The 21,176-nt window shown below is 45.8% G+C and overlaps 1 protein-coding gene across 5 annotated transcripts in view; it reads left to right on the top strand.

Moving 5' to 3' along the window:
• Window positions 1–21,176, top strand: part of SKIC3 (SKI3 subunit of superkiller complex) — a 204,780-nt gene that overhangs the window by 133,859 nt on the left and 49,745 nt on the right. For all 5 annotated transcript variants that reach the window (XM_077462372.1, XM_077462378.1, XM_077462373.1 and 2 more), the window contains exons 32-34: window positions 5,399–5,471; window positions 6,604–6,657; window positions 6,758–6,869. In XM_077462372.1, the coding sequence (XP_077318498.1) occupies window positions 5,399–5,471; window positions 6,604–6,657; window positions 6,758–6,869 (239 nt within the window). The remainder of the gene's footprint in view (window positions 1–5,398; window positions 5,472–6,603; window positions 6,658–6,757; window positions 6,870–21,176) is intronic.

Raw genomic sequence — 21,176 nt, forward strand, 5'->3', positions numbered from 1 at the left:
ACATTGTACTGTATAGCTAGGGCTAATAGCAGTTATTGTACTGTACTATAGCCTAGCAAGTGTTACATTCTTTTGCTGGTAGTGCCTCTGTTTTGTACTGTAAGCTGTGAGTGGCAAGGGGGCAAAGAACTCCTCTAAGGGTTCTAGGGTGTCACAACAACCTAAGACCCTGTCCAAAAGAATGTCTTCCTCTTCTGAGAGTGTTGCAGCCGGTCAGATTGAACCATCAGGGGAAGCGGTTATTGCAGTTGCTCAAGACGCTTCAGCCCCTGAATATGTCACACGTGAAGTGTTGTCCTCTACCATTGCTGGCTTAGAGAAAAAGCTTGATGCGATTTTATCCCTTCAGAGCAGGATTAAACGCAGTAGATCCCCCTTCAAGTGCTCAAGAGCCTCCTCTGGAGGTTCAGGATGCCAGGGATCAGGCAGATCTTCCTAGAGATATGGAAGATACTGGCTTATCCTCTTCTGAGGATCCTTACACGGAAGGAGTATCACTGCAAGAGAGCTTGCTTGTGCAGGCTCTCACTCAGTTGGTTCAGTCAACCTTTTTGCTACCTGCAGCACAGGCTCCTGATGATCCCATCTCTAAGTTAGGATCATTAAAACCTCCTCCGGCTGGGGATGCCTTTCCTATCCAATGCGTGGCTAAGAAAGCTTATGTACGCAGAGTGGGAGCATCTGGATAAGCAGTTTTATTCTCCTAAGAGGTTTGCCAAACTGTATGCTATGAAAGAGGATTTCTATAAGAAATGGGGGATTCCAGCGGTTGATGCTGCGATTACCTCCGTAAATAAGAACCTCACATGTCCGATTGATAATGCACTCATGTTGAAGGACTCAGCAGATAAGAAGCTGGAGCACCTTTCTAAGAACCAGATGGCTTTAGCTGGTTCAGCAGTGCAGCAGGTTCTGGCCACAAAGGGTGTTTCCCAGGCCATTAAGGAACAATTTGAGGAGATGCTTACATTTTTACCTGTTGAACAGGTTCAGCAGTACGCTGATTTAGCAGATGCACTGTGTTTCACAGTAGATGCTATGAGAGATGCCTCCATTCAGATTTCACGTCTGATGTTGGGACTAGTGCATTCTCAGAAAGTTCTTTGGCTTAAGAGTTGGTCAGCCGAAGCACCGTGTAAGAAGCTCCTAACCAGTTTCCCTTTTCATCATGAATGGCTATTCAGAGAAGATTTGGCTAAATACTTACAAATGATTTCCAATGGCAAGAGCTCTCTGTTGCCAGTAAAGTCTCGACGACCTCAGCCATCAGGTTCAAGGTGGAAACCCCAGGCACAGCACCAAGGTCAGAAAAGATCTTGGGGAAAGAAGCCCACCAAGCAGAGTACTAAAGCCTCCTTATGAAGGGGCGCCCCCACTCGCTCGGGTGGGGGGAAGGCTCCTGCAATTTTCAAAGGTCTGGTAGGAGCAATGTCAAGACAAATGGGTGGGTTCTGCGGTGTCTCTAGGTTACAAACTGGAGTTCTGAGTTTTGACGTTGCCCCAGTTTCTAAGGTCAGGGGTTTCCAAGGACCCAGAAAAGAATGCGGCTCTCCTTCTAGCACTGGACCATCTGCTAGCCATGGCAGTCATATCAGAGGTTCCCTTAGAGGAACAGGGCACAGGTTTTTATGCAGACCTCTTCACGGTCCCGAAACCAAACGGGGAAGTAAGACCTATTTTAGATCTCAGAGATCTAAATCAGCACTTGTGCATCCAATCCCTCCGCATGGAATCAATTTGGTCCGTAGTAGCCATCCTCCAAGGAGTAGAATTTTTGGCTTCAATCGATATCAAGGATGCCTATTTTCATGTGCCAATATTTCCCGCTCACCAGAAGTTTCTAAGTTTCATAGTAGAAAACCGTCACTTTCAGTTTGTGGCCCTGCCATTTGGTCTAGCCACAGCTCCTCCAGTATAGTACCTGGGACTAATCGGATACCAGGCAGGGAAAGGTATTTCTACCTCCAAAGAGAATCCGTTCCATTGTAGAACTAATTCATCTCATCAAGGCAAAGAAGAAGCCTTCCATTCAGTTGTGCATGATATTATTGGGGAAGATGGTGGCCTCCTTCGAGGCCATCCCTTACGCACAGTTTCATTCAAGATTGCTACAAAGCGCAATCCTGTCAGCCTGGAACAAAAAGGTTCAGGCCTTAGATTTTGCGATTCAGCTTGCTCCCGAAGTACGTCAGAGCCTGAATTTGTGGCTGATATCCAGCAACCTTCAAAAGGGAAGGACATTTCTACCTTCCACCTGGAAGGTAGTAACCACGGATGCCAGTCTTTCAGGCTGGGGAGCGGTCCTGGAAGAGGATTCTGTCCAGGGAAAGTGGTCCAGGTTGGAAAGGACCTTGCCTATTAATATTTTGGAAATTGGGGCAATCCGTCTGGCTTTAAGAGCCTGGACGGTCAGACTGAGGGGCTGTCCTGTCAGGATTCAGTCTGACAATGCCACGGCTGTGGCTTGCATCAATCACCAGGGGGGCATGAGGAGTCTTGCAGCTCAGAGAGAGGTGAATCACGTTTTTGTCTTGGGCAAAACACAACGTCCCTGGCCTACCAGCAGTGTTCATTCCCGGGATAGAGAATTGACAAGCGGGCTACTTGAGCCGCCAACAACTGTTTCCAGTAGAGTGGTCACCCCGACATCTTTCTTGCAATATATCAGAGATGGGGTACTCTGGACGTGGACCTGTTCGCGTCCAGATTTAACAACAAAGTCGACAACTTTATCCACTAGCTTGCGGAACGGGCGCATTCATTTTCCCATGGGATCAGTTTTCTCTGATCTATGCATTTCCTCTAGTTCTGCTACTTCTGCGTCTTCTTAGCAGGATCAGGCAGGAACAAAAGGAGGTGATTCTTGTGGCCCCAGCTTGGCCCAGAAGGCCTTGGTTCACCGAGATTATAAAGATGGCAGTAGGCGTTCCCTGGACTCTACCATTTCGGCCGGACCTTCTTTCGCAGGGTCTGGTATTCCATCCTACCTTACAGACGCTAAATTTGAAGGTCTGGCTATTGAGAACCACATCCTAAGGGGTCGTGGGTCATCTCCTTCAGTCATATCTACCTTGATTAACCTCCCTGGCGGTATGATTATTTCTGATTTAGGTGCTGAAAGCGATACAATTATTTTGCATGGAAATTTGGCGTTTTATATTGTAGGCCTGCAATTCTTAGGCTCATTTGCATAATTATCGCTGTCATTAGATTTGGTGTTTGATGACGGATCTCCCCACAAATCGCTATCGCTCAATTGTGCAAGTGATACTAATTTATTATCGCTGTTTTCTAGCTGGTCTAAAATCACTTTTAACATAAAGGGACAACTTTTGGTTGCTATGGACAATCTCCAAATTCCAGGCAGAAAAAAAAACAGTATTTATAATATAAAAGTGCATGCAGGGCACTGGACAGACCACTAGGGACAAAGGGGATGTGTATTTTTTTTTATTCAGTACTGTAATCTGTAAGATTACAGTACTGTATGTGTATTTGTGTATTTTTACTTTTTTGTGAATTTGGCGCCGATCTCCACTCCCGTGCGTCGTAACGTCGCAGGGGACGGAGCTCGGCGGCACTCGGGCACTGTGTGAATCGAGCGGAGGACGGCTCGCACACACAGCGGGGGGACATCGCTGGATTCAGGGGACAAGGTAAGTAACTCTCCCTGTATCCAGCCATGCGATCCCGAGCCTGGCTCGGGGTTACCGCTCGTGGTCCTGAAATCCCAGCCCGAGCCAAACTCAGGATTACCTCCAGGGAGGTTAATGCCAGGAAGCCAGCTTCCAGGATCATTTACTATAGAGTCTGGAAGGCATATGTTGCCTGGTGTGGATCCAGGGACCCCGGGAAATCTGTTAGAGGTAGAATCCTTGAGTTTCTACAAATGGGATTAGAGATGAATCTGGCCTTGAATACCATCAAGGACCAAATCTTGGCCTTGTCAGTATTCTTTCAGCGGCCTTTAGCTTCTCACTCTTTAGTGCGTAGCTTTGTGCAGGGGGTAACACGGATCAGTCCTCTGATCAAGACACCCCTAAATCCTTGGGATTTGAATTTGGTCCTGTCGGCTTTACAAAAGCAGCATTTTAAACCTTTACGGGAGATTCCCTTGGTTCTGTTGACCAGAAAGATAGTATTTCTGGTTGCCATTTCTTCTGCCAGAAGAGTTTCTGAACTAGCGGCTCTATCTTGTAAGGAGCCATATCTGATTATGCATAAGGATAAGGTGGTTTTACGCCCTCATCCTGAATTCCTGCCAAAGGTAGTGACAGGGTTTCACTTAAACCAGTGTTTCTCAATTCCAGTCCTCATGGCCCACTAACAGGTCATGTTTTCAGGATTTCCCTCAGATGAAACAGCTGGGGTAATTACTAAGGCAGTGAAACTGATCAAATCACCTGTGCAAAATAATGGAAAGCCTGAAAACATGACCTGTTAGTGGGCCATGAGGACTGGAATTGAGAAACACTGACTTAAACCAAGATATTGTTCTTCCTTCATTCTTCCCAGAGCTCAATCTAGGGAAGAGAGGTTGCTACATTCCCTTGATGTAGTAAGGGCCGTCAGAGTGTATTTAAAGGCGACCGCTCAGGTTTGTAAGACAGGTATTTTGTTTATTCTGCCAGATGGTCCAAGGAGAGGACAGGCAGCAATCTAAATCCACTATTGCCAAGTGGATTTGTCAAGTCATTGTACAGGCTTAGGGTTTATAGAGGAAGATTCCTCCTTTTCATATTAAGGCACACTCTACCAGGGCTCCTGGGCAGTGCATCATCAGGCCTCTGCGGCTCAGATTTGTAAAGCAGCGACATGGTCTTCAGTTCATACATTTACCAGATTTTATCAAATCAATGTTAAGGGTCAGGAGGATTCTGCCTTTGGGTGCAGCGTACTGCAGGCTGCAGTATAAGTACTCTGACTTCCTTTTTTGTTGTGTCTCCCCCCTTCAGTTGCCATTGCTATGGAACATCCCACGTAGTAAGTACTACGGCTCTATGTCCCTTGATGTAAGAAAAGAAAATAGGATTTTTAAAACCGCTTACCTGTAAAATCCTTTTCTTTGATGCACATCAGGAGACACAGTGGTCCCTCCCTTCTTCTTATACACTTTGATTGCTTGGGGGAGGGGTTATATGGGGGAAGTTCACGCCTTAAGGGGCGTGCCAGTGTCCAGCACCTGATACGCTGATATAACCCACGTAGTAAGTACTACGGCTCGGTGTCCCCTGATGTACATCAAAGAAAATAATTTTACAGGTAAGCTGTTTTAAAAATCCTATTATGTTGTAAACCTGATAGTGGTTTTGTTGAGCTACTGCTATTATAATTAATAACTGTCCTTATCATCCATGTCAGTCACAAATATTTGGTATTTTCCTGTTTATCTGTTCAGCCATCCAGGCAATCCAGAGTTGTGGAATCTTCTGTCAAGGCTGGTTCCCCAATACACTCCAAATAATGGCAAGGTAAAGACAGTTGACCTGCAGATCTGACCAGCACTGTGTGGACAGCACTCATGTTTTTCAACAGTTTCATTTGTTCTAATCTATTGTGTTTGAATGGAACAGTGGATTTTTATTTGGCATAAAGTGGTGTTTTCCAGCATAAATAAAAAGTTGACAGTTTCTGATTTCCTGATTAAAGTCCAACAAGAGTATATTTCCATCCACTGAAGCCAGGACCTGGCCCGATACTAAGTTCCACCTGTAATGATACAAATCAAAACAGTACACCTTGCTGTTCTGGGTGCCAGTGAAATAATAATGGGTCCTTAATGTGTTTCAAATAAGAAATGTCTGTATTTCCAGTTGATACTAGAAAGTGATACTAGAAAGTTTGATGGTGATGGGCTCCTATGCTGAAATACAATTTGCTTTGATTGGCGCTACAGTAATAATCCAGACCTAATGTGAATTGTGGGGATAATTTACTGTATTCTTTAATTTTCTGTTGTAGTTTAGACTTCCTATTGCCATCTTCCTCTGCTTTCATATTACAGCTTTGCAGTGTGAGTCATTTGTTAAGATCAGGAAAAAATGTGCCTACTAACTCATAAGTTACATCTAAATATACTTTCTATAGTAGTCTGTTATAGCAGTAATAATAAAAAAAAAAAATCACCATGCTCCCTCTACTGTATGATAGCTGTTATTACAGTTGGTGTATTCTCAATATTATCTTTTGTGTTTGTGGCTAAGCAGAAGATGGAATATTGAGTTGTGCTTACTTATGGTCTTCATCTAGTCTCTGGAATAGTGTGGATCACACTTGGGAGTGCAAAATCTGATTCAGTTCTGCATAGAAACCAATCAGCTTCCATTTTTTTTTTTTTGTCAAAGCATAATTGAATAAGCTGAAGTTAGAAGATGATTGGTTACCATGCACAGCTGCAGCAAATTTTGCACTCTCTAATCGACCCCACTGTGTTGTATATCACTTGGTAAAAAAAGCGTTTTTTCAGAACTCGCGTAGCTTATTGTGATTACTGTTTTTTAACCTACATTTTGTTCTTCTGTCATCTTGCTATGCATACTGAAAATATATTTATATGTTAATGCATGACTTTAGTATACTAACACCTACTCTTCTTGTTTTTAGGGTGGTGCAGTCGCAGGCATCGTGGCTCAAACCCTAAGCCAAAGCCAAGCAAAGGTTTGCTCATTTATCATGTTCTTTTTTTTTTTTTTTTCTCTTTCAGAACAAACTTTACAATTAAGTGAAAATAAAACTGATGCATTCCTCTATTCCTCAGAAATCTCTGCTGTACACTGCAGTGAATGAATTAGCAGCCGGGACTCTGGCATGTGACAATGAGAAGCAAAATGCTTTGAAGTCCCTGCAAAGAGCCGCACGCTTCTTTCCAGGTACTTCCATTATACTGTATTCAAGTCTGATATCATTGTATTTGTTTTAATTTAATACTTACCTTTCCGTAATTTTCCTTTCCTGGTGTCTATCCATGGCAGCATACCAATGGAGTTGGTTGCTCTGCCTCCGACCAACCCACAGACCACTTTAACTCTCTAAATAAGAGTTGTTCCCCTCTACCAGTATTCTTGTAACTAGACCTCAGAACATTAAGGATTATTGAAGGGAGGGTGTATGCTGCCTTGTGTAGGCACCAGGAAAGGAAAATTATGGAAAGGTAAGTGCAATTTTCCTTTTCATGGTGCCTCCATGGCAGCATACCAATGGTAAATAACTTGTTTACAGGGAGGGTATTGCAATAAGAAATTTTATGAAAACTACAGCACAGGTAACTGCAAGGTTTTTTCCCCAAATTCTTGGAAAGTAAGAACCGCTGTGTCTACACTATAGAGCAACATGAAAGTGTTGCAGGACTACCAACTAGCCGCTCTGCAAATTGTCTCGGGGAGACCGCACCAAGGCTGCCCAAGAGGAGGCTATTCCCCACGTTGAATGCCCATTGACCGCATCTGGAACTGGAAGACCACTAGTCCGATATGCTCTTTGGATTAACCTCACAATCCAGCTTGCCAAGGTCATTTTGGATGCTGCCATTCCCCTTTTAACGTTCTTTGGGATAATAGCCATTAATCTTTGCTGACCTGTTATGTCAAATTTAAATAGTGTCTTGGGGACCTGGCTACATCCAACACGTGCAGCCTTGAGGAGGCTGGGTCCTCCCCCAATGCTGGAAGAACCCATTCCTGGTTGAGATGGTAGACTGAAGGCACTTTAGGAATGAATTGATGAATGGGCTGCAAAACCACCCTGTCTGGGGAAAAAGGTGATGTAGAGTTCCTGTGATCCTAGTGCTTGAATCTCCGACACTCTGCGACCCGAGTCGGAGAAAACGCATATCCACTATGAAAGTTCCATGGCTGGACTAGGGCATCCACCCCTGCTGACCTTGGAGACGGGAATCTTGAAAAGAATACAAACGTCTTTGCATTGAGTGGGGAGGCCACATGGTCTATTTGGGGAGTTCCCTATTGCTGGCATATCCAGAGGAAGACTCTCTGATTCAGAGACCCTTCATTATTGTCGCTGAATGATCTTGAAAGATGATCGGCTAACTGATTCTCAGGCCCTGCAATATGAGGCTGCAATATGATTAAATTCCTCTCAGCCCATGATAGAATGGGCGTTACTTCGCTGAATAGGAACCTGCTCTGTGTTCCCCCCTGGTTCTGGACATAGGCCACTGCCGCTTTGTTGTCCATCTGGAGAAGTACAGATTTGCCTCTGAGGGAGGTGTCTAGATGCAAGATTGCCATCCATGCTGCCCTTAGCTCCAGGATGTTTGATACTACTTCTTCTGAATTTAATTGCCATCTCCCTTGTACTAACTGCTCTTGGTAGTGTGCTCCCCAACCCGACCGACTTGCGTTTGGTGCAAGAATGGTCCACAAGATGGGTCCAAGGGAACAGTGAACCAGAAGGTTGGATGGCCTTGTCCACCACCAGAGGCTGGACTTCATTGCAAGTTTGATCATTATCCTCTGTTCCAGGTGATTCCTCCTCCACTGTATCTGGAACCCCGTAGATGCCACCCGGCCCATTTTAACATGGGTATACATGAATAAAGGGACACTAGCAGACTCAGACAAGTCTTATGCTGACATGGAATGGTTTGCCAGCACCCTTTTTAATTTCCCTATCAGTACATGGATTTTTTCTGATGGGAATGAAACTGCTTTCTCTGGAGTGTTGAAGAATGCTCCCAGATATGTCATCTACTGCATAGGTGTGAACTGGCTTTTGGAGTAATTGATCAGCCCCCTGAACCTGGTCAGTGTGTCTAGGACCAATCGCACATGTATTTCTAGGCTCTCCTTGTGCTGGGATAAAATCAGGATATCGTCTAGATAACGTAGCACCTGATTCACTTGCTCTTGAAGAGGAGCTAAGGTTGCCACTAGCACCTTGGTGAAGGTCCTGGGTGCCGTTGAGATCCCGAAGGGAATACATTGAAATTGGAGATGTAAGTCGCCTACTTTGAATCGAAGGATTGGCTGAAACTGTTGCTGGATAGGTATATGAAGATATGCATCTTGGAGGTCTATAGAGACCATCAAATTCCCTGGTTGTACTGATAGAATCACTGTATTTAAAGACTTCATTTTTAAATGCTCCACAAGGGGACCAAAAAGACTGGGGTATAAAATCCTGCGCGTTTTTCCAAGTCCGGAACCAGCACTACTGCTTGTTGAAGAATAAGAATTTGAACATACTGAAGAATTCCTTTTTCTCTTTGTAATTAAACATCTTTTCCCCCCTGACTCTGGTGATTGCTGCATCCATTTTATCGAGGTAACCCACCTTTAGGGGTGCAACGGATCGTCACCGATCCGAGATCCGAACGGGTCACCCCGCTCGGATCGGCACATGCCGCAATCCGCGGAGCGCTCCGCGGTCTCGGCCTTAGGAAAGGCCGTGGCTTCGGCCTAGCTCCGAAGCGGCGGCCATCTTTCTACACCCAGGCCGTTAACATTGTGATCGCTCCGACGGAGCGATCACTTGTAAACAAACCCGGCGTCGTGTCATGACGCCAGTTCCTCTCTCCCCTCTCTGTACTAATCTGTACTAATACCCCGCGATACCCGGCCATACCCCGCGATACCCGGCCATACCCCGCGATACCCGGCCATACGCCGCGATACCCGGCCATACGCCGCGATACCCGGCCATACGCCGCGATACCCGGCCATACGCCGCGATACCCGGCCATACGCCGCGATACCCGGCCATACGCCGCGATACTCTGCGATACTCAGCCATGCTAAGCTGTACCCAGCCAATATTACAGTGGGGGAGATTGTTGATATTACAGTGGGGACTATATGGTGGTGGAATTTTCACAGGTTTTTGCAAATTAAATTATTATTTGCTGATCCGATCCGTGACTCTGATCCGAGGAACGATCCAGTCCTTGAGTTTTTTGATCCGTTGCACCCCTACCCATTATATGAAATATGACACCAAGATTGTTTTGATGTTGGGTCGACCAACCCTGGTTTTAGCCATAACGCCCTTCTGGCAGTGATGGAGTACAGCATAGCTCTGGAAGAACATTTTAATACATCAATTGCTGCTTCTGCCATGAAATCTGAGGCCAATTTCAATTCATCCAGTGCCTTGATGATTTCCTCTGAGCCTACACCCTGTCTGAGGGCTGTTTCGATGTTGTCTGACCATACCCTGTTAGCCCTTGAGATAGATGCCTGATAAGATTTTTTTTTTTATATATATATATATCTGAATCGATCCTTTGGTTAAGGACATCCTTAAATAAGACTGCATCTTCTAATGCTAGTGTTGTATTTCTGGCTAACCTCATAATTGAGGCGTCTACAGTTGGTACAGAGTCAAAAAGCTGCCTAACTCCCGGATTGAATCCTTAATCGGGTTTTTGATTTGATTCCTTGGATTCCTATTTTTCTCTTTCCTTGTCCCCTGTGGCTTCTAGAAGGCACTGACCACATACGAATTTATCATGTAGGGCTTGTTTGCCACACAACCAACATGCTTTATCTCCTGGATACGCAGGTCTGCACTGGCAGTCATGTCTACTTGAGGTATGCCGGGGTGACGTCTGATCCCTGCGGGACACATGAGCCGAGGATGAGTGAGAATGGCCAGAACTTCTTTGAACCCTTGATCTTGAGAGTTTCTGTGGGATGACCTGTGGGAGGATCTGTGATGCGAGCTATAGTAAAAAAATAGAAACAAAAAAGATGTTTCAACCTGCCTGGGGTGCTCTTAAAAAAAAAAAAAAAAAAAAACTTACCTGACTGTTGCAGCCCTTACCTAGTGGTATGTTGAGGATATTTTTGATGTGGCATTAGACTACTAGGGGCAGCTGGGAAAAAAAGGAATTAAATTCATCTTTGATGAGAAAAAGGGTTTAATTTTTTTAAATATATGTGTGTGTATATACAGTGCCTACAAGTAGTATTCAACCCCCTGCAGATTTAGCAGGTTTACACATTCGGAATTAACTTGGCATTGTGACATTTGGACTGTAGATCAGCCTGGAAGTGTGAAATGCACTGCAGCAAAAAAGAATGTTATTTATTTGTTTAATTTTTTTTTAAATAGTGAAAAGTTTATTCAGAGGGTCAATTATTCAACCCCTCAATTCAACAGAATTCTGTTTGGTTCCCCTAAAGTATTAAGAAGTAGTTCAGGCACAAAGAACAATGAGCTTCACATGTTTGGATTAATTATCTGTTTTTCCAGCCTTCTCTGACTATTTAAGACCCTCCCCAAACTTGTGAACAGCACTCATACATGGTCAACATGGGAAAGACAAAGGAGCATTCCAAGGCCATCAGAGACAAGATCGTGGAGGGTCACAAGGCTGGCAAGGAGTACAAAACCCTTTCCAAGGAGTTGGGCCTACCTGTCTCCACTGTTGGGAGCATCATCCGGAAGTGGAAGGCTTATGGAACTACTGTTAGCCTTCCACGGGCTGGACAGCCTTTGAAAGTTTCCTCCCGTGCCGAGGCCAGGCTTGTCCGAAGAGTCAAGGCTAACCCAAGGACAACAAGGAAGGAGCTCCGGGAAGATCTCATGGCAGTGGGGACATTGGTTTCAGTCAATACCATAAGTAACGTAATCCACCGCAATGGTCTTCATTCCAGACGAGCCCGTAAGGTACCTTTACTTTCAAAGTGTCATGTCAAGGCTCGTCTACAGTTTGCTCATGATCACTTGGAGGACTCTGAGACAGACTGGTTCAAGGTTCTCTGGTCTGATGAGACCAAGATCGAGATCTTTGGTGCCAACCACACACGTGATGTTTGGAGACTGGATGGCACTGCATACGACCCAAAGAATACCATCCCTACAGTCAAGCATGGTGGTGGCAGCATCATGCTGTGGGGCTGCTTCTCAGCCAAGGGGCCTGGCCATCTGGTCCGCATCCATGGGAAGATGGATAGCACGGCCTACCTGGAGATTTTGGCCAAGAACCTCCGCTCCTCCATCAAGGACCTTAAGATGGGTCGTCATTTCATCTTCCAACAAGACAACGACCCAAAGCACACAGCCAAGAAAACCAAGGCCTGGTTCAAGAGGGAAAAAATCAAGGTGTTGCAGTGGCCTAGTCAGTCTCCTGACCTTAACCCAATTGAAAACTTGTGGAAGGAGCTCAAGATTAAAGTCCACATGAGACACCCAAAGAACCTAGATAACTTGGAGAAGATCTGCATGGAGGAGTGGGCCAAGATAACTCCAGAGACCTGTGCCGGCCTGATCAGGTCTTATAAAAGACGATTATTAGCTGTAATTGCAAACAAGGGTTATTCCACAAAATATTAAACCTAGGGGTTGAATAATAATTGACCCACACTTTTATGTTTAAAATTTATTAAAATTTAACTGAGCAACATAACTTTTTGGTTTGTAAGATTTATGCATCTGTTAATAAATCCTGCTCTTGTTTAAAGTTTGAAGGCTCTAACTTATTTGCATCTTATCAAACCTGCTAAATCTGCAGGGGGTTGAATACTACTTGTAGTCACTGTATGTATGTATATATATATATATATATATATATATATATATATATATATATATATATATATATATATATATATATATATAGTGTGTGTATATATGTGTGTGTGTGTGTGTGTATATATATATATATATATAAAATATATTAGGGCTGTGGAAATTAAAGATGAATTCCTTGATTAATCAATACATTTTTTTGATCAATCAAAATTCTTTTGATCGGTACTCATCTCTCCGCTGGCTTCCTGGTCTTCAGGGAGTTCTGTCGGAGATCCGGTGACGCCACGGACATCACCATCACTGGAATCTCCCCCCCCCCCCTTCCCCAAGTGCCTTCGTCTGCTAAAAAAGGGAAGGGGGGAGGAGTCCGGTGACTTCAGAGTTATGATTGAACGTAACGCGTATGGGAGAGGAGCTACGCATGATGTCACCTGCTGCTGCCCTACGGAACTAGCATGATTGTTGGATTTACATTCTGTGTTTTTATCATCTTTATGTGAGTAGTTTGTGTTTGAACACAAAAATGAAATCTTATACTTAATCGGTGAGCACTTCGATTTTTTTCTTTATACCCATGACCTGGTGTCCTTGCTGAGATCTAAGGAGACGTGAGAGAAGTTTATGGTCCTTGTTAACCCTTTTGATACCCACTTGCATGACCACCTGTTTGCACAGGGGTCCATGCCATAAGGTGAGAGTGATTAGTTAGATTGGAGGTGGAGGGATTGTCACGCTACTGTGGGGAAAAAAATTACTTGCGTCAGTGCTACAGTTTCAATTTAAAACGTATTTTTGTGAACTGTGAAGTTAAGTCATGGATTGTGGAAACTAACTAGTGTTGGGTGATTGTATATAGTGTATGCCACATTTACCACTGACTAATGCAGAGTTGCAATGCAAGGAGATCAGCTAAAAGCAGTTGGATCTGTATGTGCGTTATAATCTAAATTAGTCGATTAAGCGATTTAAAAAAAGAAAATCGATGAATCGAACACAAAAATGTTAATCAGTAACAGCCCATATATATATATATACACACACACACACACACACACACACACACACACACACACACACACACACACACACACCTCCCTCCCCTTGTACCTTGGTTAGGCTAAATAATATAGGATTAATGAAAAAGGGTAGAGAAGACACCTTTGGAGATGTCTTCCCTTTGACAGCTGGCCCCCTAATGAACATAAGCTCTCCTTTTATATCTGAGAGTGTTCTGGGTGTACCAAAATGCCCGGCGTTGGCTTCAATGCACTACTACGCATGCGTCGCGCTGTGACTCCGCCCCCACGCACCGGGAAAGCCAAGCCGAACAGCGTGCGTGAAACGCTGCACACTCTTGGAAATCGGAGAAAACAAACAGACACGGGGAACGCTGCATCAGGAGGTAGAAACGATATACTATGTTCTAAATAAATATATATATATATATATATATCTCCACATGAGACATGCCAACAAGGGGAAATGGAGAAGAATGACAAGCTCCTGCTAACCCTTAAAAAGGCCTGAAAAAGATCCATAGAAAAACGGGCTCCCATACTTATCTGGCGCCTTTTAGCAGTTCAAGCAATGGGACTCCATACTGCAGGAGAGCATGAACCTGCAATGGTGTCACCATAAGGCGGTGAGGTAGGGCTTTTTGGTACTTTTTGGAAGCAAGTCCTATTTATCAACCATCTATTCATTCATCATTGATATACCTTTCTATCTATATATAAATATATAACACTCGCTTTTTCACCATGAACATCGGGTGCAAATAGCGTGTGCGTGTTATACACCAATACTTCAATTTTAGCTGCCTCGGAGAGGACAGGGGGGGAGGCGGGACGAGCAGCATCAGATTACATACAGTGAGAATCTCCTATTTACTTGGCCTCTGTAATAGGAAGTCCCGTCTCCTGGGCTGCCATTGGACCACTGTTCTGTGTATTATAGGAAATTCTCACTGTATGCAATCTGTCGGCGCTCGTCCCTGTCCCCTCTAGGCTGCAGATGGGCATCGATCAGGCTGCACTGATGGCAATGGTTAGGCTGCTGCATTGTTGGCAGTGGCGAGGCTGCTGCATTGTTGGCAGTGGCGAGGCTGCTGCATTGTTGGCAGTGGCGGGGCTGCTGCATTGTTGGCAGTGGTGGGGCTGCTGCATTGTTGGCAGTGGTGGGGCTGCTGCATTGTTGGCAGTGGCGGGGCTGCTGCATTGATGGCACTTGTGAGGCTGCAGATGGTCATTGATCAGGCTGCATTGATGGCAATGGTGAGGCTGCATTGATGGCAATGGTGAGGCTGCAGATTGGCAATGAACCTTATTTTGCTTCAAAGTTCCTTATTTAAAATGTTATTTTTTCCCTGAAACTTGCCTCCTTGAATGTGCGTGTTATACGCCGATATATATATATATATATATATATATATATATATATATATATATATATATATAATAGACATACACAGTGGGGCAAAAAAGTATTTAGTCAGCCACCAATTGTGCAAGTTCTCCCACTTATAAAGATGAGAGAGGCCTGTAATTGTCGTCATAGGTATACCTCAACTGTGAGAGACAAAATGTGGAAACAAATCCAGACAATCACATTGTCTGATTTTTTCAAATAATTTTTTTTGAAAATTATGGTGGAAAATAAGTATTTGATCACCTACAAACAAGCAAGATTTCTGGTTCTCACAGACCTGTATCTTCTTCTTTAAGAGGCTCCTCTGTCCTCCACTCATTACCTGTATTAATGGCACCTGTTGGATCTTGTTATCAGTATAAAAGACACCTGCCCACAACCTCAAACAGTCACACTCTAAACTCCACTATGGTGAAGACCAAAGAGCTGTTGAAGGACACCAAAAACAAAATTGTAGACCAGGCTGGGAAGACTGAATCTGCAATAGGCAAGCAGCTTGGTGTGAAGAAATCAACTGTGTGAGCAATAATTAGAAAATTTAAGACATACAAGACTGATGACCTCCCTCGATCTGGGGCTCCACGGGAGATCTCACCCCGTGGGGTCAAAATTATCACAAGAACGGTGAGCAAAAATCCCAGAACCACATGTGGGGACCTAGTGAATGACCTGCAGAGAGCTGGGACCAATGAAACAAAGGCTACCATCAGTAACACACTACGCCGCCAGGGACTCAGATCCTGCAGTGCCAGATGTGTCCCCCTGCTTAAGCCAGTACATGCCCGGGCCCATCTGAGGTTTGCTAGAGAGCATTTGGATGATCCAGAATAGGATTGGGAGAATGTCATATGAAGCCAAAGTAGAACTGTTTGGTAGAAACACAACTCGTTGTGTTTGGAGGAGAGAGAATGCTGAGTTGCAACCAAAGAACACCATACCTACTGTGAAGCATGGGGATGGCAACATCATGCTTTGGGGCTGATCCTCGGCAAAGGGAACAGGACGACTGATCCATGTACATGAAAGAATGAATGGGGCCATGTATCGTGAGATTTTGAGTGCAAACCTCCTTCCATCAGCAAGGTCATTGAAGAGGAAACGTGGCTGGGTCTTTCAGCATGGCAATGATCCCAAACACACTGCCCAGGCAACAAAGGAGTGGCTTCGTAAGAAGCATTTCAAGGCACTGGAGTGGCCTAGTCAGTGTCCAGATAGAAAACCTTTGGAGGGTGTTGAAAGTCTGTGTTGCTCAGCGACCACCCCAAAACATCACTGCTCTAGAGGAGATCTGCATGGAGGAATGGGCCAACATACCAGCAACAGTGTGTGACAACATTGTGAAGACTAAGGCCGCGTACACACGCGCGGACTGTTCGCCCAACTTTGTCCGTCCAACAGTTTCGGCAAACAGTCCGCTCAAACTTAGCATGGACGGACATGGCCACACACGACGGACGAACAGTTTGCTGAAACCGTGCGCGATGACGTGAACGGCACGTACGACGGGACGAAAAATACGACGTCCTATACACTGCATTATAGCTTTTGGCGTGAAAATCCTTTCTGAGCATGCGCGCAACTTTGTTTGACGAACAAGCCTACACACGAGCGGACTGTTCGCTGAAACAAGTTTTCAGCGGACAGTTTTACGGAATTTCCGAAAAACCTTGTCCGTCCAACTGTCCGCTGAAACTGTCCGCTGAAAGCCCACACACGAGCGGACTGTCCGCCCAAACACTGTTCAGCGGACAAAGTTGGACGAACAGTCCGCCCGTGTGTACGCGGCCTTACAGAAAACATTTGACCTCTGTCATTGCCAACAAAGGATATATAAAAAAGTATTGAGAAAATACTTATTTTCCACCATAATTTGCAAAAAAATTCTTTAAATAAATCAGACAATGTGATTGTCTGGATTTGTTTCCACATTTTGTCTCTCATAGTTGAGGTATACCTATGATGACAATTACAGGTCTCTCTCATCTTTTTAATTGGGAGAACTTGCACAATTGGTGGCTGACTAAACACTTTTTTGCCCCACTGTGTGTGTGTGTGTGTATGTATGTGTGTGTGTGTATATATATATATATATATATATATATATGCGTTGTAGTATAGAGGAGAACCGCACACAGATTTCAATCTAGTGCCAGCAAACAGGTCCTCCCACCGACCTTATTATGAGCATAAAGTTCCAAAGGTTGCTGCACTTAAAAATGTGTTGCTTTATTTCATCAAATCTTTGTAAAAAGATTACAAAGCAAGTAGAGTCATTTTGCCCCACATGGTTTAAACGCGGACCTAGATCTTTATTTGTTTATTTAATAGGTTATTTGTTCTGTGTTGTTACTGAACAGATTTTTATATTTATTTATTGAGGATATATATCTTTTTATGCATATATATGTCTTTCAGATCTGAAAATAGGATGAATTGCAAGATGACAATGAGATATTGAGATTATCGGCCGTGTGATTAGCTATTTTATGTGTCTATGGTATAAGATTAGTATTCTGTAACATTGATTAGATAGAAACTGAGAATGATCAACCATATTGATTCCATGTGTGATGATGCTTGTGAAACACATATAAAATAGATGATTGTGGTGAAAACCTTCAGATGTGTTCTGACTGATCTAAGGAAGGGCGCAAACAAATCAGCCCAAAACGTAATCTTTGTCTGAACAGATGATTGTAATGATTTTGTTTGGAATGACTCTATTTGCTTTGTAATCTTTTTCCAAAGATTTGATGGAATAAAGCAACAAATTTTTAAGCGCAGCAACCTTTGGAACTATATATATATATATATATATATATATATATATATATATATATATATATATATATATATATATATATATATATATATATATATATATATGTTAGAAGGCTGGCTGTAGGCCAGCCTGTATTTGTGGGAGGAGTCGGAGACTATATAACCCTCCTCCTCTGTCAGGGCCAGGGTTGGGGTTTCTAGGTGGAGGCAGCTCATGGGGGAAGGGTTGTCCATCTATCACCCACCACTCACTTCTCTACAATCATGCTGGTGGAGAGGGGGTGCGTTCCCCTGTCCTGTTCCAGTGTGGGGAGAGGGGGGGTGAGCGGCGTTCGGCCGCCCCAGCTCCTCTCTCTCCCCACATGGTTGCTCTGTCCACCCGCAGTTTCTTCCAGTATGGGGAGGGGAGGGGGGATCGGTCGCCCCAGCTCCTCTCTCTCCCCACGGTTGCCATGTCCAGCCGCCTGTTTCTTCCAGTGTGGGGAGAGGGGGGGAGTGTGATCGGTCGGCCGGGCTCCTCTCTCTCCCCACGGTTGCCATGTCCAGCCGCTTGTTCTTCCAGTGTGGGGAGAGGGGGAGGTGATCGACGATCGGCCGCCCCAGCTCCTCTCTCCCCACATGTTTGCTCCGTCCACCCGCCCGCCGGTTCCTCCAGTGTGGGGAGAGAGGGGGTGATCGGCGATCGGCCGCCCCCGCTCCTCTCTCCCCACATGTTCGCTCCGTCCACCTGCCCGCCGTTTCTTCCAGTGTGGGGAGGGGGGGGGGGTGATCGGTCGCCCCAGCTCCTCTCTCTCCCCACGTGTGTGGTGCTCCGTCCGCCTGAAGGTTCGGGGGGGCTCCACGTGGCGGCCGTCGGCCGCTTCTCCCTGGGGGGAGGGTGTGATCAGCGGGGCTGCTGGGAGCCCGCCTGGTGATCGGCCGCCCGCTGGATCCTCTCTCCCCTTGCTCGCATGGCGGGGGGGGGGGGGTCGGCCGCCCGCTGGCTTCTCTCTCATTGCTCACATGGGGGGGGGGGGTGGTCGGCCGCCCGCTGGCTCCTCTCTCCCTTTGCTTGCATGGCGGGGGGGAGAGGCTCCACTCCCCGTGCATGTCCGTCGCCAGAGCTGCCGAGAACCCGCCTGGGGATCGGTCAGCTGCTGGATCCTCTCTCCCCTTGCTCATGTGGGGGGGGGGAGGGTGGTATCGGCTGGCTGCCTAAGTGAGCGGTGGGTCCTAGTGCTTGCAAGGGGGGTGGGCTGTCACCCACCTGTTGCTCCTTTCCTCCCCACAGCGCAGACTGGCATCTCTGCTGCAGTGATGGAGGATCTCAGTCCACCCAGGTTGCTGCTTTACTTGGTGGTTTCTTTGGTCGGTGTTATATTGGGGTCAGCCCGGGTGTCGATGGTAGCTTCCATCAGCAAATTTTCTGTCATAGCATTCTGGTATAGTGTTTTGCCAGCGTTTTCTGTTATAGCGTTTTTTCCAGCGGTTTCTGTCATAGCGTTCTGCCAGCGTTTTCTGTCATAGCGTTCTGCCAGCGTTTTCTGTCATAGCGTTCTGCCAGCGTTTTCTGTCATAGCGTTCTGCCAGCGTTTTCTGTCATAGCGTTCTGCCAGCGTTTTCTGTCATAGCGTTCTGCCAGCGTTGCTGTCATAGCGTTCTGCCAGCGTTTTCTGTCATAGCGTTCTGCCAGCGTTTTCTGTCATAGTGTTCTGCCAGCGTTTCTGTCATATCGTTCTGCCAGCGTTTTCTGTCATAGCGTTCTGCCAGCGTTTTCTGTCATAGCGTTCTGCCAGCGTTTTCTGTCATAGCGTTCTGCCAGCGTTTCTGTCATAGCGTTCTGCCAGCGTTTTCTGTCAGTGTTCTGCCAGCGTTTCTGTCACAGCGTTCTGCCAGCGTTTTTCTGTCACAGCGTTCTGCCAGCGTTTTTCTGTCACAGCGTTCTGCCAGCGTTTTTCTGTCACAGCGTTCTGCCTGCGATTTTCTGTCACAGCGTTCTGCCTGCGATTTTCTGTCACAGCGTTCTGCTTGCGATTTTCTGTCACAGCGTTCTGCCCAGCATTTTCTGTCACAGCGTTCTGCCCAGCATTTTCTGTCACAGCGTTCTGCCCAGCATTTTCTGTCACAGCGTTCTGCCCAGCATTTTCTGTCACAGCGTTCTGCCCAGCATTTTCTGTCACAGCGTTCTGCCCAGCATTTTCTGTCACAGCGTTCTGCCCAGCATTTTCTGTCGCAGCGTTCTGCCCAGCATTTTCTGTCGCAGCGTTCTGCCCAGCATTTTCTGTCGCAGCGTTCTGCCCAGCATTTTCTGTCACAGCGTTCTGCCCAGCATTTTCTGTCACAACGTTCGGCCCAGCATTTTCTGTCATAACGTTCGGCCCAGCATTCCTGTCATAGCGTTCTATCTAGCTTTCCTGTCATAGCGTTCTGTCCAGCAGTTCTGTCACAGCGTTCTGTCCAGGTTTCGGTCATAGCATTCAGTCCAGTTTTTTGTCACAGCATTCTGTTCAGCATTTTCAGTCATAGCGTTCGGCCCAGCATTTCTGTCATAAGCGTTCCATCTAGCTTTCCTGTCACAGCGTTCTGTCCAGGTTTCTGTCAGCATTCAGTCCAGTTTTTCTGTCACAGCGTTCTGTTCAGCATTTTCTGTCATAGCGTTCTGCCCAGCATTTCTGTCACAGCGTTCGGTCCAGCATTTCTGTCACAGCGTTCGGTCCAGCATTTCTGTCACAGCGTTCGGTCCAGCATTTCTGTCACAGCGTTCGGCCCAGCATTTCTGTCACAGCGTTCGGCCCAGCATTTCTGTCATAGCATTCGATCTAGCTTTCCTGTCATAGCGTTCTTTCCAGGTTTGGTTATAGCATTAGTCCAGTTTTCTGTCACAGCGTTCTGTTCAGCATTTTCTGTCATTACGTTCGGCTCAGCATTTTCTGTCTTTACGTTCGGCCCAGCATTTTCTGTCTTTACGTTCGGCCCAGCATTTTCTGTCTTTACGTTCGGCCCAGCATTTTCTGTCATACGTTCGGCCCAGCATTTTCTGTCATACGTTCGGCCCAGCATTTTCTGTCATACGTTCGGCCCAGCATTTTCTGTCATACGTTCGGCCCAGCATTTTCTGTCATACGTTCGGCCCAGCATTTTCTGTCATAATGTTCGGCCCAGCAATTCTGTCATAGCGATTGGTCCAGCATTCTCGGTCATAGCATTCTTTCTAGCTTTCCTGTCATAGCGTTCTGTCCAGGTTCGGTCACAGCATTTAGTCCAGTATTTCCGTCATAGCGTTCGGTCCAGTATTTCCGTCATAGCGTTCGGTCCAGTATTTCCGTAATAGCGCTCTGTCCAGCATGGCGGTCATAGTGGTTTGCCCCTGGGTTCCTGTCATATCATTCTGCCCGGCATGTCTGTCATAGCGTTCCGCCTCAGGTTATCTGTCAGTGTTCTGCCCCTGGAGTTCTGTCATAGCGTCCTGCCAGCATGTCTGTCATAGCGTTCTGCCC

This window comes from Lithobates pipiens, unplaced genomic scaffold, assembly GCF_037356315.1.
Source record: "Lithobates pipiens isolate NorthernLeopardFrog02 unplaced genomic scaffold, aLitPip1_a1.2 Scaffold_3, whole genome shotgun sequence".
In the NCBI taxonomy this organism is placed as follows: Eukaryota; Metazoa; Chordata; class Amphibia; order Anura; family Ranidae; genus Lithobates; species Lithobates pipiens.